This window comes from Mya arenaria, chromosome 4, assembly GCF_026914265.1.
Source record: "Mya arenaria isolate MELC-2E11 chromosome 4, ASM2691426v1".
Lineage (NCBI taxonomy): Eukaryota > Metazoa > Mollusca > Bivalvia > Myida > Myidae > Mya > Mya arenaria.
In genome coordinates this window covers 64,004,422-64,019,567 of record NC_069125.1, presented here as the reverse complement: position 1 = coordinate 64,019,567, position 15,146 = coordinate 64,004,422, and the positions used below count along the sequence as shown (strand labels likewise).

General features: G+C 33.9%; 1 protein-coding gene across 3 annotated transcripts in view; it reads right to left on the bottom strand.

Annotated features, from left to right (window-relative positions):
- Positions 1-1,363: 1,363 nt before the first annotated feature.
- LOC128230277 (orexin receptor type 2-like) overlaps positions 1,364-15,146 on the bottom strand; it is a 37,625-nt gene continuing 23,842 nt past the window's right edge. Inside the window, exons 2-6 of one of the 3 annotated variants that reach the window (XM_052942413.1) lie at positions 6,708-7,071; positions 5,423-5,567; positions 4,958-5,070; positions 4,129-4,227; positions 1,364-2,604 (exon numbers count right to left, since the gene is read on the bottom strand). In XM_052942413.1, coding sequence (XP_052798373.1) covers positions 2,543-2,604; positions 4,129-4,227; positions 4,958-5,070; positions 5,423-5,567; positions 6,708-7,071 — 783 coding nt within the window. In that variant the 3' untranslated portion in view covers positions 1,364-2,542. Of the gene's footprint in view, positions 2,605-4,082; positions 4,228-4,957; positions 5,071-5,422; positions 5,568-6,707; positions 7,072-15,146 lie in introns of all 3 variants that reach the window. The other 2 variants (XM_052942411.1, XM_052942412.1) reach the window with 2 other exon arrangements.

Genomic DNA, 15,146 nt, shown 5'->3' with positions numbered 1-15,146 from the left:
TAAAGGAGTTAAACTAGTTTGTATGTACGACCTCACTCTTATCCCAACAATCTTGAATAAAGTAAAAACATAACAGGTAAATCTTAGTATGCATTAACTTGAGGAAACTAAAGAATAAAACAAATGATAATAAACTAATAGGTAAACCCCAAGTAATTTTATGATTAGGGATCCCAACTCTATCTGCAGACGAAGGGAAACAATTCAGAGTACTTTTAAAAAACTTTTCAAAAACTGTTCAACGATATGATGAAGTTATTGTTTGAAACTGTAAAAATCCTAAACAGGATGCATCAGCAAATAAAATGTTTAAAACTGTGTGATCATAGAGTTTCATAATGAAAAGCATCATTGGGAATAAACAAAGAAAACAGTAAAAAATAAAAATACAATATATACTTGCCAAAATCTTCCTAACATCATATGCGCAAATATTCCGAGTGAACCAAACGAATGGCAAAAAACAAACGGTTTTAAAGATAACACGAATCTGCAAATGTTTACTTAAATCAAAACTTTAAGCTTAGTTATGTAAGGACGCCATATTTCACTTTATAGTTAATTTTATAAGGAATTCATTCTCACAAATCAGAAGGCAAATACTCTTACCATTATATCCACGGCTTACATAAACTCCCAGTAATTCATTTCATGAAACTTCTGACATCTGTTCATATTCTAGCAAATCTTATCAACTTTGAAACAAAACACCATATGATGGTAAACTAGGAACATCTCCATTAAAGAAGAGTAATTCTTTATTTTAAAATTAAAATCATCAAATTTATCATAAAGATTGATATTCTTTTTATCTTCTCTAACTTCGACGTGCAGATCTATATAGTATGCTTTAGATTGGACGTGTTAGATTTATTAAGTTGCAGTTGGGAAGGGTATATCGATTTAGTATTATCTGTAAATACCGAATTATCCGAACTCTAAATATCGTCAATATATCTAAAGTATTATTGAATTTATCAACAAGGGCAAGAACTCCAAACTTAGATATTTTAACATATATTCACTTTCACAGGAGAATAAAAGGAGGCCAGCAGGTAAAGGTGCATAAGCTTCACCAAAGAAAAATGTTTTGACACTGTCTGGATTATTTTAAATTTGAAAGGAGAATGCACTCAAAATATTCGCCGATAGTAGGTAACATCTACGGATAAAATACAAACGAACAACAGCTGATTATTTTCACCAGACGTATGTCGAAATAGATCAACATGACATAAACGCGCTGAATTTAACAGCAACATTACATAAAATAGCATTAATCAATTCTTGACTATAGGCATAAGTAACATCAGGGCCACTGTTACTCAGGCCAGGTCATAACAAAAGTATTTTTATGAAACATTTAATAACAAAATTATCAGCAAATATCGTATGTTCAAAACATAACAAAACAAACAAACATGTATATTAAGGAATATAAGAGTTCGAACGAGTATTCATAGTTCTATAAACAATAAACGTAAATTAAATCATTCTGGTTTCCATTGTTTAGTTATAGTTAATGCGTTTGCTCAGTCCAAATCAGTGTTGCACCTACTAATACTGTAGGTATGAAAAAATTAAAAGTCTCCGACAAACAAAGAATGCTGACAACATACCAACTAAGTCATTGCTACGAAGTATTGTACCTACAACTATTGGTAATAAAAAGTCTCAAACAAACCAAGACTGCTTTGAAAATATGTTATTATTTCTGTCATCAGCATTCATTTGAGATTTGGTTTGAGTTGGCACTCTATGGTCGGTTCGGGTCCCTGTGGTTTCCTGTTTCCTCTCGCTGACAATTTCAAACCAGTGGAACTCTCGTTAAAAGAGGCATTAACGTAAGATTGGATACATATTATGCCTTGCTTCTCTTTATGATTTCTTTGTTGCTGTTTTTTTAATTAGTTATGTTTTCTCATGTCTTTTCAAAATATATCTCTTTCAGAATGTATCTTGTTTGTGCGATTTTCATGTGACGGTTATAATGGTTTACAAATCTATGTTTTGTATAAATATATTTTCTTGTGGTTTGTCCTGCAAAATATCTGAAATTTGATTCTGGCGTTTATTTATCAATGATGGATAAGCCGGACCATAGTCATTCAGGCGGACTGAGAATTTAAGAAAAGCCTCAATTGTATCCACACAAAGCGAATCTGTTTAACCCAAATGGTGTTTCACTGCCGAAAGGTTATACAAATCTAATGTATATATTTCCAATTTAATCAAGAATAAAGTTATAATGGACAGGGTTAAAATACAATATTTAGAAATGAGTATGATTGCAAATAAAAACATTTTAACATTCACAGTATAACTTTATATGAATTCTACACATAATTATATCCCAATTGATTCCTAGCAATTCATACCAATGAAAAACTTTTGGCAAGGAATGTTCAATGGAAAGAGTTTATAATGAGCATGAATATATTTTTATAAATGTATACAGATGGTACGACTATCGTTTAGCAAACTTGTACCAAACAATAACAAGTTAACTAAATGTGGGTCTAAAGATAAGCAATTCAGCTTTTTATGCCTCATCACGACTATACTGCTGAAGACGTGGTCTGTTTTGTTGATGCATTTCTACCCCTGCAAGTATAAATATAATCTTATGGAACGGTATTTCTCAAATCCTATGTGAAGAAATTAATGAAATTTAAGACAAATATAATATGCAAATGCATTGACCTCTTCTTGTCAATGAGGTCACCCCATTCTTAATTAATGCAGATATTGTGGTATTTTGAGCAATTAAGCTAGTAGATGTGTATTGTTTTGTTTGCCCTTTAACTTTAAACGATAGACAGGATCTTGGTAGCAAGTTCGGCTACAAGGCTGGTCACTGTAGTAGTTTGCAATTACAGTGTGCCCCCAAATGCACAAAATCCCTCTCTGAATGATTTGTCCGACACCTTTTAGTTTAAAGGCAATGAAGCCATACTATATATGTTATGCTTTTAAATAAAGCATTTTAAATGTTTAGGTATAATGCAGATAAATAAATTTCATCGAAAACACTGGGACATCACTTGAAGATTATATGTAGCTAAACACATATTTCACGCTCATATAGTGGATTTGTCAAGTCAATGAACCTTAAATATCCCTTGCATCATTTTGACAATAATTATTTTCTCCTCCTAATCTTTGGAGCAGTGATTGCAACTTTAACGACTTATTAAAATTATGTAAATTTCCTCTCCTCTAAACTAAGTAAACTTAGCTGCAAACTACTTAAACTAAATAAAACGTGCACTGTACTTGGATGATTCTATCCGGAAGCGTAAATTGTATTATTTTTATACGATTTGCAATGCAAATTTAATCAAAAATCCGCTTCTTACGCTTTTAGTTTGAATGACGTATATAAATACACTATTGGAATTGCTTTCTGTCGTTTATTGTTGAGGTACATAAAGTACAATAAACTTTTTGTTTATTATCGTTGTATATCCGTGTATGCGAAACTCAAATTTAAACAAAAGATGGTATACAAATCCCCCATGGTTTCTCCGACGAAACGGTACCCTGCTTCAAGGGAATCACTTTCATGTTTGCCTTAACAACACTATAAGAACTCTGTGTAAAGATCGACTAGCCTTTGAGAAAAGAAAATGCTTTTTTATTCATTTCCTGCTAAAATGGATCCGGATTCGAGTAGACAGCAAATGCATTCGCTTCCTAATTTGAGAAGGTGCACAAAGGATATAAAAAGTATTTATAGTGTAGTCGGACTAGTTGCTATTCGTGCAATTTTCTCAAATCACAGCAATTTTCCCAAAGTTATAGGACAGAGCAAAAACATCTAATTAAGATATTAACTGTTGTTAAGATCTGCTAGACAGTTATTTGTCAATATTTTCTAATGTACATTTCCCAAAAATATCATCGTTTTATTGCAATATTTCAATGCATAAAAATATTAATGCAATGATGTTTTATAAACTGCTCAAATCTTTGTATCAGATCGCACATTAGTAATGATAACGAGTGGTAAAAAGAAGATAAATATATATAATACTAGTTTTGGATCAGATGATACGAGTCTCTATTTTCTATGTTCGCACCTCATGGTAAGGTTAAAAGTCATGGTGGGCGTTCTTCTAAACGTACTTTTGAAGCCATCGCTCATTCCGCCTGTGGCCCGTGCATTATTACAGCGGCACTTGAGGCAGGACCACATGACCTGGCGGAATGCCTTACGGAACTTGTCTGAAACCAGGTTGCATACATTATTATCCACAGATGATATAAATTTGCCTGGAATAATAATGAATTATTCTTTACGCCTAGTTTTCATAAGTACTACATAGTGATTCATTATACATTTGATTTGTGTCAATTGCGACTGATAAGATACGAAGTTCAACAGAAACGCTAATGATATTTAGGCTAGTTGCATTAAATGACGTTAGCATTCAGCTTCAGATTATACATAGTTGTTCATTAGGAACGCCAATGCAGTTCGAAAAAAAGATAACACATATTTATAATTCATTCTTTGGAAGAGATCCTTTCGAATGAACAAAGCATCCGAAGTATGTAACTTATGTCGTTGAATTCTTTCCAAGTTAAACACTTTAATCGCCCTATATTTAAACGTCTAAATAGAACATACAATACGTTTCTTCATTATGGACAAGTACTGGGCGACGTTTTGCAGTCATGACACAGAACTTAACATCAGTGAAAAGTTAATACTTTTCCGGAAATAAATAACCATTTGGGAGAATTCGGAGGCACAAAGTAAATCCGAAGTGTTCAAAAAGGTATCGAATGGATGGACAGTCAGCAATAGTAAAACAAAACATTTGTGACACAACAACGTCAATCACAACTTATAAATAAGTAGTAAAACAAAACATTTGTGACACAACAACGTCAATCACAACTTATAAATAAGGTTAAGATAATAAAATCCAAACGTTTGATATATACTCACCACTCATAAAGTTATAAATGATGGGATTCAGACAGCTGTTCAGAAATATAGCAAGATGGGCAACAAGGGCGAATGTTTTGGCGTTCTCCACATCATCCAATACATCAGCATACCTGAAGAATGATGTACTATGAAAATGCTTCATTCTTATTGAACAAACGAATAGTAGATAGAGATTATTGCCCAAAAGATTGCCAAAACAAATTGTGTAAGTTTTCGTTTGAGATATGTTTTTTTAATTAAGCAATGGCAATGAAATTCTTATATGAAAGGACAAGGAATACGAATTATACTAAATGAACGGTATTGCTGAATTTAGGGAGCGTAAGAAAATGCACAATATTTCATTTTATGTTAGCATCAATAGAATTCGGTGTTATCAAAAATATGCTAACACGAACATTGTACTGTTATAACAAAACATACATACGGTGTTAAAAATAAATTAAAGATTCATATTCTTACCTCAATATATTCAACAGATGATTCGGTAAAAAACATAGAGCAAATAAAACAACAATGGCAAATAACATTTTTGCTGCTTTCTTTCTAGCATCTAACTGATCCTCATTTTCCTTTCCAGAACTGGCTAACATTGGTCGTTGAGTTCCTGAAAGCATCAAAACTCTTTTTGTAAAACATTGTAAACCGTTGAATTGAAAGATATGCGTAATGTTTGCATTATAAATGCATGTACATACCATCCTTGCCTTTGAACAGGGATAGAACTATTCAGTATTCAAATACATGATTAATTCCCTCGTGAATACAAATATTAAAGACACAGAAATGCAGATGGACAACTGTGTTATCAACTAAAAACGTTATTTAAAAAATATGTAGATAATACAACCTCCTTTGAAATGTTGGCATAACTTATTTATCCTCAACAGAAGCAACGAAAACGAGAGCCATCACTCGTTAGTTGACTTTTCATCCCAAAGGGGCTTACTTTAAACATTAGTATAGCCTAACGAATGGGACTCGCTTCACATACGCGTACGGTTTATGTCCTGTCCACTTAGTCATAGTTCTTTATACAATTCAAATGAGTGAGAATGGCGGTGTTGCAATCTCTGCATGGCGCGTTCAGTCTTTCGTCTGTGTACTAAATAATAGTCATGAGGTCCGTCTACAGTACAACGAAGTAACAAACAAAAACAAATTAAGTCTTATGTTTTAACATATCATTGAAATACGATTTAGCTCATCTTTATTGTAAAACTATGTAAACGCGGTGGCATATCACCAGTCTATACTGGAGACCCCGTCCCTGTTGCTGATTTGAGACTTATTATAATTCGTATAGTATAGCATACGCTGATTACACCGTTTATATTGAATTGTAAAGAACCAGTAAATGCATAGATTCATTTCAAAGATAGTAAGTCTACATTGACAGACCATTATCAACGTTCATCAGCTTAATAACGTTTACTTTACCGACATCAATACCGCGTGGCCATCAGAGAGAGACTAAACAGATATTTAATAATGTCATATAATCCATTTATTCAGCAATGCTTTGATAAATGACTTGGAATGATCAGTTAAAACAATTTGGAAATCAAAGAGATTAAACCAGTTTTCAAGCAGATAATGTAGCATCAATATTTTGCGCATCTATTTCTATAGTGTCTCCGTGACTCCTATCATTAGGAAGAACTAATTAAAACAAGCATTGTCTTTGAAAAAGTTTTAATTGATATGATACGATGTAATTTTAACAAATTAACTAGTAAATGCTCACTAGATTCTCCCGGTACTCCGCCAGTGTAGAGTACGTATGCAATATGGGTGTATGTGAATCCCATCAGGCAGATCGGCAACACGTACAACCCGATGATCAGGCAGAATTGCCAAATCATTAGACCAGTTGGCTCCAATCTCACAGGATAGCAGGCGGCAAACAATACAGAATCGTCCCATTGGCGAACCTCCTCTGCAGCTATTGTTTCGGGCAGTGCAATGCATGAGGACAGCAACCAAATGACTACAATGATCGCCCGTGCTCGTCGAACGGTGCTATGGAAACTGAGCGGATGACAAATGGCGTACCAGCGTTCCACAGAGATTGCCGTCAAAGTGAGCACAGATACCGCGATGGTTGTCGTCTGGAAATAGTGAAAAAGCACATAACTTATCTCAACAGTTATCTGTTTCGACAATGCCTTTTAAAACTTGAAAGATCAACACCATTGAAATTAATCAGTTTAAAAACCCCCCATTAATTTCATACAACTTGTATACTTAAAACGAGCCAGACGAATTAGTTCGACTATCGACAAATCCTTAACTTTGTTGTAGTTAGATTTGTAGAAAAATATCCCTACACGAAAAGAGGAAATAAAGGAAATAAGTATAAAAAAGGAATTTCGAGAAAATGTTTTCTATGAATTTCATAATATTTTTTGTGTAAACCTTATCTGGACTTAATAGGAGTAACGCGATTTTTGACATAGAAAAACAAGAATTGTTTAGCCATTGTAACCGTATAACTCTGATCAGATGTCGACCTAAAAACTCGATTTTTGATGTTGAACCTTGACAATTTTCGATGTCACCGATTTAACCGGTTGTGACCAATGCAACCGCTTAACCTGACATTTCATAAAGCAAAAAACAACAACACGTTTTCAAACTGTTCAGAAATGTTGCTGTAACTCATTGTAACTATTGTAACCGCATAACTCTAATCAGATGTCGACCTGAAAACTCGTTTTTGATTAAATTTTCGATGTATCGATTTTTGAGGTTGAACTTTGAAAATTTTCGATGTAACCGATGTAACCGATCGTAACACAATTTTCAGCATACACGCCTTACATAAACCAGTGTAACTAATGTAACTATGGTCTTATAGACATTTCACTATTCATAGCTTTCATTTCATATGGGCCAATTTTGTGCCTTATCTCTTTTGTCAAGTCGTATAGAAACGTGAGCTGGTTTTGCGTAGGCGATTTAGTATTGAAAAGTGCATTCAAACGAATATCTTGAGAGATTTTACATTCTGCATAATCAGTTATAAAATTAAAACTACTCTCTCAGTTTCACTTTTATATTACACTCACCTAGTAGAATGAATATCAAAACAACCATTTTCAGAAAGAGTTATCTATTCTTTTGACTTGCGAAAACAAAAGAAACAAGAGATGTTTGTCAAATATTATGCCCCCCCCCCCCACATGAGCGCCATGTTGTCAGGATTATATGGACAATTGAATGAAATATGCATTGACCGAAAAGACAGCTGATTTGTCCCTGACATTGGATGCCGTTGAGGCAGTTTTAAGATTATGACCATTCAAAGTGTAAGGATAGAGTGTGTTATGACCATGACCTTTAACTCTATGACCTCAAAACTCTATGAGTCATCAGCTGGTCACAAAAAATCTACTTGTCAAGTTTGAGGGCCATGGGTGCAGACATTGACATTGCAAATATGCATTGACCGAAATGAAAGCTGATTTGTCCCTGACATTGGATGCCGTTGAGGCAGTTTTAAGATTATGACCATTCAAAGTGTAAGGATAGAGTGTGTTATGACCATGACCTTTAACTCTATGACCTCAAAACTCTATGAGTCATCAGCTGGTCACAAAAAAATCTACTTGTCAAGTTTGAGGGCCATGGGTGCAGACATTGACAAGTTAACACGCAGACAAGTTTTTTCGTTCAAGGTCAATGAGACTTGACCTCTGACCCGATGACCCCTAAAATCATAAGGGGTCATCTACAGGTCAGACGAAACTCAAAGTCAAGTTTGAGGGCCATGGGTGCTGGCATAGTCGAGTAATCACTCGAAACATTTTTGCACTGGGAGAAGATTTGTTAACATTTTTGCGTTAAAGCTTACTCTGACTTTGACCTTGGCCCCATGACCCCCTAAGTCAGGACGGGCCATCTACTGGTCAGGTCCAACCATCATGTCAAGTTCTATGACCATAGGTCCAGGAATTTTCGAGTTTGCTTTCAAGGTCACTCTGACCTTGACTTTTGCCCCGATGACCCCCAAAACAACAGGGGTTATCTACTGGTCAGGCCCAACATCCAAGTCAAGTTTGAGGGCCATGGATGCAGGCATTGTCACACGGACAACATTTTACCATTCAAGATCACTGTGACCTTGACCTTTGGTCCGATGACCTCCCAAATATAAGGGCTCATCTACTAGTCAGGGCCAACCCCCAAGTCAAGTATGAAGGCCATGGGTGCAGGCATTGTTGAGTTATCACTCGGACCTTGGCCTTGGCCCGAAGATCCCCCAAAACAATAAGGGTCATCTACTGGTCAGGCCTATCTTCCATATCAAGTTTGATGACCATAGGTCTAGGCATTGTTAAGTTATCACTCGGAAAAGCTTTAAAATTCTTTTACCATTAAAGGTCATTGTGACCTTGCCCTTTGACCCATTGAGCCCTAAAATTAATAGGGGTCATCTACTGGTTAGGCCCAACCTTCATGTCAAGTTCGATGACCATACGTCCAGGAATTCTTGAGTTATCACTCGAACAATCTTTGGTCTACTGACGGACCGACCGACCGACATGTGCAAAGCAATATACCCCTCTTCTTCGAAGGGTGGCATAAAAATGTTTAATGCATATGCATATATTGGTTTGTAAATGTAAGTAATAATAGGCTAGTAGATAAGCGTTTTCCAATGACTTTAAAATTGCTCTGTGTAACAGCAATATGGCAGTTAAACAATGTCAAATTTCATTAACAATAGCATCAAAACTAATACAATTTATTTATCAAATACAAACAAGATTACAAAGCAACAAAGGTTTGCAGTTAATACATAATTTTGAAATGGTGATTTTCGTTGGTGTCCGCAGTGATGCATGTGCAATCAATAGGAATATTTATGAATATATTTATCATATATTATCAACATTCACATAGGATAGGCTGGATTTAGAAGTTGTACTAAATTAGACAATTAAATATTTAATAGGATATATTTATTTCTGTATAAAATGTATAAAACATGGTAACATTATACACCCAGCATAAGTAAAAACGTCGATGTCAACTACATTGTACACAAAGGATGTCACACAAAAAGAAATTATAACTCCCTTATTTCAATTGTTGTCCGTGTGGTAGAAAATAGCTTGACATAGTTATATTTATGCGAACAGCTGCAGAAACAAGTTCAGTAGCAAAAAGTTTAAACATAAATCCGTTTATTAGCACTGGGTAAACGCCAAAGACATAGGACATAAAATCACAAACAAGAAACATGGAAGAACAGCACAAAACTCCACAAACAGCACAGTGCATACATACATTAAAAAACTAGGTATGTTTATAAAGGATTGTGAGGTACCGCCTTGGAAAAGTCAGTAAAATATAAATTTACTGGGGGTTTAAACCAGTTTATGTGCACAAACCTCACTCTTATCCAAACAATAGTAAATAAAGATAAAACGCAAAAGGTAAATCTTATCAAAGTATGCATTAACTTTAGGAAACAAATTATAATAAACTTATAGGTAAACCCCAAGTACTTCTATGATTAGAGATCCCAACTCTATCTGCAGACGGAGGAATACAATTCAGAGCACCTAATGCAAAAACTTTTTAAAAGATACGATGCAGTCATTGTTTGAAACTATGAACATTACACACAGTCTGTCCTATAAAATAAAAGGTTTACAACTGTGTGATCATAAGAGTTTCATAATAAAAAAAAACTTTTTACATTTAAATGATAAAATATATCACAAAGTTGAGGAAAGATAGTTTGTTAAATAGCAATCATAAATAAAAAACACACAACATAATTGCACAAGCTAATTGATATACTGACAACGAAAACTAACATAACTGTAATGCTAAGGAGTAAAAAATTTGCAGTGTACCATGAACATAAAAACTTAACCAAATGTTATAATAGACTTTGTGTTTCAAATAAATAACGACTTATGAACTAATAATAAGTTTATCTATCTATGATTGGAAACCAAATTAAAACAATAAAATCAGATAAGAATAGCCTTAGTCCACCAAGTACGCCTTACTTTGGTAACATGTAGCTTATTTCTTAATTTTCGAGTAACAGAATAAAAGCAAAGAGTTGAGGTAAATTCGAAATGGCACTGAATAAGGGACATAAGAAGTAACTTCTTGGTATGCTGGGTAAGGCAATCGCGATTACTATACAGAAACTTTTATCTTGCATTGGCTTCTTGATAACAAACAGACAAAACCATATTATCGAAATATAAACACTTATCAATGGAAACATCATCACAAGTGCCATTAAGTTTCTTTGTGATATAAGCCTCTGTTTTGACCCAAATAATATAGTTTTTGTTTTACCAATGTGTAAGGATAGTTTGTTGCAGATGAGCCACTCACTAACAAACCCCAGCTCATAGCTTAGAGAAAACTATCTCGTCTAAATGTTTACCACATACTAAAATGGCAGACTCATCAGCATATAGGAGCAACTTATGCCTAATTGCAGCTAGTATGTCGTTTACATATATCAAGAAAGAAGAGGACCAAATATAGATCATTGAGGCACACTACATGTTGCACTGGCCTGAGAAACAAACGTTCCCGAAACCTCAACTAACTGCTGCCTGTCGCTGTCGGAAAAAATAGGAAGAAAACCATCTGATAGCGGACTTTAGTAAGGTCAAGGGCTTCACGTTTCATAAAACTATAGCATGATTCACTGTATCAAATGCTTTCTGTAGGTCAAGAATGGCCATGCCGACGAGTTTTTCTTTATTCATGTTAAAGCGAATATAGTTTGTCAAGTGTAAAAGGCAGGTCTCAGTAGAAAATTTGCGTCTAAAACCGGATTGGAAGTTGATTATTGTTAGATACTTCTCAACTTGATCATAAATGGCTTTTTCTAGAACCGTAGACTTCAAGAATCCTGTTTAATTGACAAATTCATAATGTTGGATGAAGGGTTTGCAATGCAATGTGCAGAATCCATAACAGAACGAAATGGAATGCCATCCAGACCGGTGGCCCTGTTGGAGCTAAAACTATTCAGGTATTTTAAAACTTTACATTCAGTTACAATGGCAAGATCATAGCTGTTAGGTCTAATACCTTTAGACAAATAAAATTGAAAAAAAAAAGTTTCTACCAAACGTACTTACACAATTTGGTACTTTTTCAACAAGTTTAGCAGTAACGGACTTGTAAAATGAATTATTATTTTTTCCTGCAACTTTTAAGCTGCAAAGCAAAGCAAATTTCATCATTAATATCTAAACCAATATTAAATGAAGACTGAATTTTCTTGGACGGTAAACCTAACTGTTTAAGGCTGTTTCAAAAAGATTTCGAGTCATTTTTGTTGTTTTCAAGGGTATTTTTAAAATAATTCTTTTTCACGTTTCCAGTAAAGTCTGAGCCTTATTTTTCCATATTCTAAGTATGTATATGTTTTCATTTGTTTGGTGTCTTTTATTATGTATTCATATTCACACCGACCACTTTTATGGTCTTTTTGATGCCTCACTTACCAGAAGTACAATATCAAACACTAGCAAGACCTAACACTGTAGGAATATGTATATACGCTATTTATTATCATTTAACATGGATGGTATAACTACAAAACAACCTACGCAATTAACATATGAAGTAAATAATTTATACAGAATTTTTTCTATGCAAAGGTAGCAAATATTTTTTCGAAAAAAAGCTACTTGTAAACGCCAGTCTTGACAGTTATATTTAAATGTGCACGAAGACAAGTTTAAAAAATATGATACACTTTATATTTCAACTATTTTCTTTCGGTGTTTGAAATGGTAATGAATTTCACATTTAAAGTGTTTATAATGGTAAACAATATCCAATAACAAGATGTCTAACTCATGCATTCCACTTGCGTATGCATGGAAGATTGTCTATTTTTCTTATCTATTATAGTACTACAAAACGGCCTGCGAAACACGAAATAAGACTGATTTTTATCTCACTTATTGACTTATGAGGAGCTTTACCCCCGAGAAAGGAATTCAAAGTTATAAATGAAACTGTTATATTTACAGAGACAGGCAAAGATAATGAGATAATTGGTCCGTACAATGGCATATACTGCGACATCATAAGTATGTCAGTCTGACTTATTATACCCCCCCCCCCCAGCTTTTAACAATTATCTCCATCAATCAATTAATGTGCACTACATTGCTCGTTGCGCTGTTAAACAAGTGGGTTTTATTACATAAACACGTTTGTTCTGTTAGCGCAGTGGTTAACGCACTCGGTTCTCACACATGCATCCCGAGTTTGATTCTGATTCCCGGTCCAGACATATGCGAGTTTTGTTTGTGGTCACCAAGCCAAGTCTTACAAGTGGGGTTTCTCCGGGTACTTTTTATTCCAAAACAAAACATAAAACCACACGCTCAAGCTAACGAAAGTGACTTATTTTAAGTTCATATGACTTTATTAATAATTGTTCTAAAATAAAGTTTGTTTGAAGAAAAACCTATTTTGATCAGTATTTTTATGGCAAGTTTTATTGCCAATGGTAGTCAAACAATTCAAACTAATTGATATAGCACATCTTTAAATATGTCGATGTTAAATGCATGGGGTATGAACTTGGCGTCAGCAAGACTGTTCAATGTTTTACGAAAGTGTTAAGATAAATACGGGCATAATATAGCAGCAACGAAACATGGCTTTTTTGGTCAACAAACACCCTTTAGACGGACTGCTTTAGGAGACAGCTGTGGGGATAAAACACTCAAACATATGAATAGAAATATGATATGAAATCCCTTAACATAAAATCCATTACCAGCCAGGCAAAACCTGTCGACAAACGTATCACAAAGACGTATGTCAATAAAACAAACCAAAACAGAAAATAACAAGATGTTAATCAAAACAATCTTAATGAATTATAGAATTGAAAAGCTTTCTGGAAATGATATGAGGTTTTGTTTTGAATGTGTTGATTAATATAAAGCATTCTTTGTCTGCTTTTAATTCTGACTTTGGTCTTTTTACACGTAACAAGTGTAGTTTGTTTGTTCCTAAATGCTAAACACAAGTACTGTATGTTTCACCAGGTATTTAACTAATCATTTGATCAACCATTTGTCAATATGTAAGTGTCCCTTTACATACAACTGCAATGACCACTGTTTCACGTGTGCTTACCTTCCAACCTTAAACATAGAACATAGAACAAAGAACCCCAAACGCTTACTAACCTATATCGTGAATTCGTTGAATAAAATTGTGTATTAACTTTCTTTGTCTACCTAGAAATAAATAATTCCACTATCAAAAGAATTGTACTAAATTCAGACAATTAATGTTCTATTACCATATAAAATTAGCTAAATTCATTGCAGCCGCATATTTTGTTGTCGAAATTATCTCTACTGTAGATATACGAGATACATATATATTCGCATTATTATTTATTTTATTTTATAATGAATGTTTTTATATGTTTGATGTTGTTAAACTGCAGCATGTAGCATGTTTTTTTCAAACAAGCAGCAATTGTTTAAAAATTTTAAACTTGGTGTCTTGTAGGTCATTACGTCAATAAACATATACTTTCTTATATGATGACTCTTGACAGATCCTCCATATAAAAACCCATTTTAAGAGGAGATAACGATATCAAATGGACATATATGTTGTCTAAATGCAACAATAGAAGCATCTTCTGTATCGTATACAAGTAAGTTTTGATTGTCAGCTAAAGCAACATTTCTGTTGATTACGAATTAAAAGTGATTTTTAAAGAAAAGATTTTCAATAATATTTTCCAAGAATATACACTTTTAAAAAAGCTGGTTATTTCTATAATCCTTAGGAATATAACCCAGACAGTTCCGGGAAGCACGCCATGTTAAATACCTATTTATATTCTAAAGCGATCGAACCTTAATGGAATTTTCGCCTATGTATACCATTATATTGAGCCGAGTTGTATTACGACATGACAATTGTGACTTTCAAAATTCCTTAATTTTCAAACCCATCAAGAAAATAGAATAAATATGCAATTTCCTGTCATTTCTTATCACCCACAATAAGCAAACACGAAACATAATGCAAGACATCGCGTTCAATTGCGGTTATTGATATCATTATAAATTTTTGCTCTATAAAGGCACTCAACATATGCTGAATGTTTTAGTGTATATGACTTATATTATAATGATGTTGTATG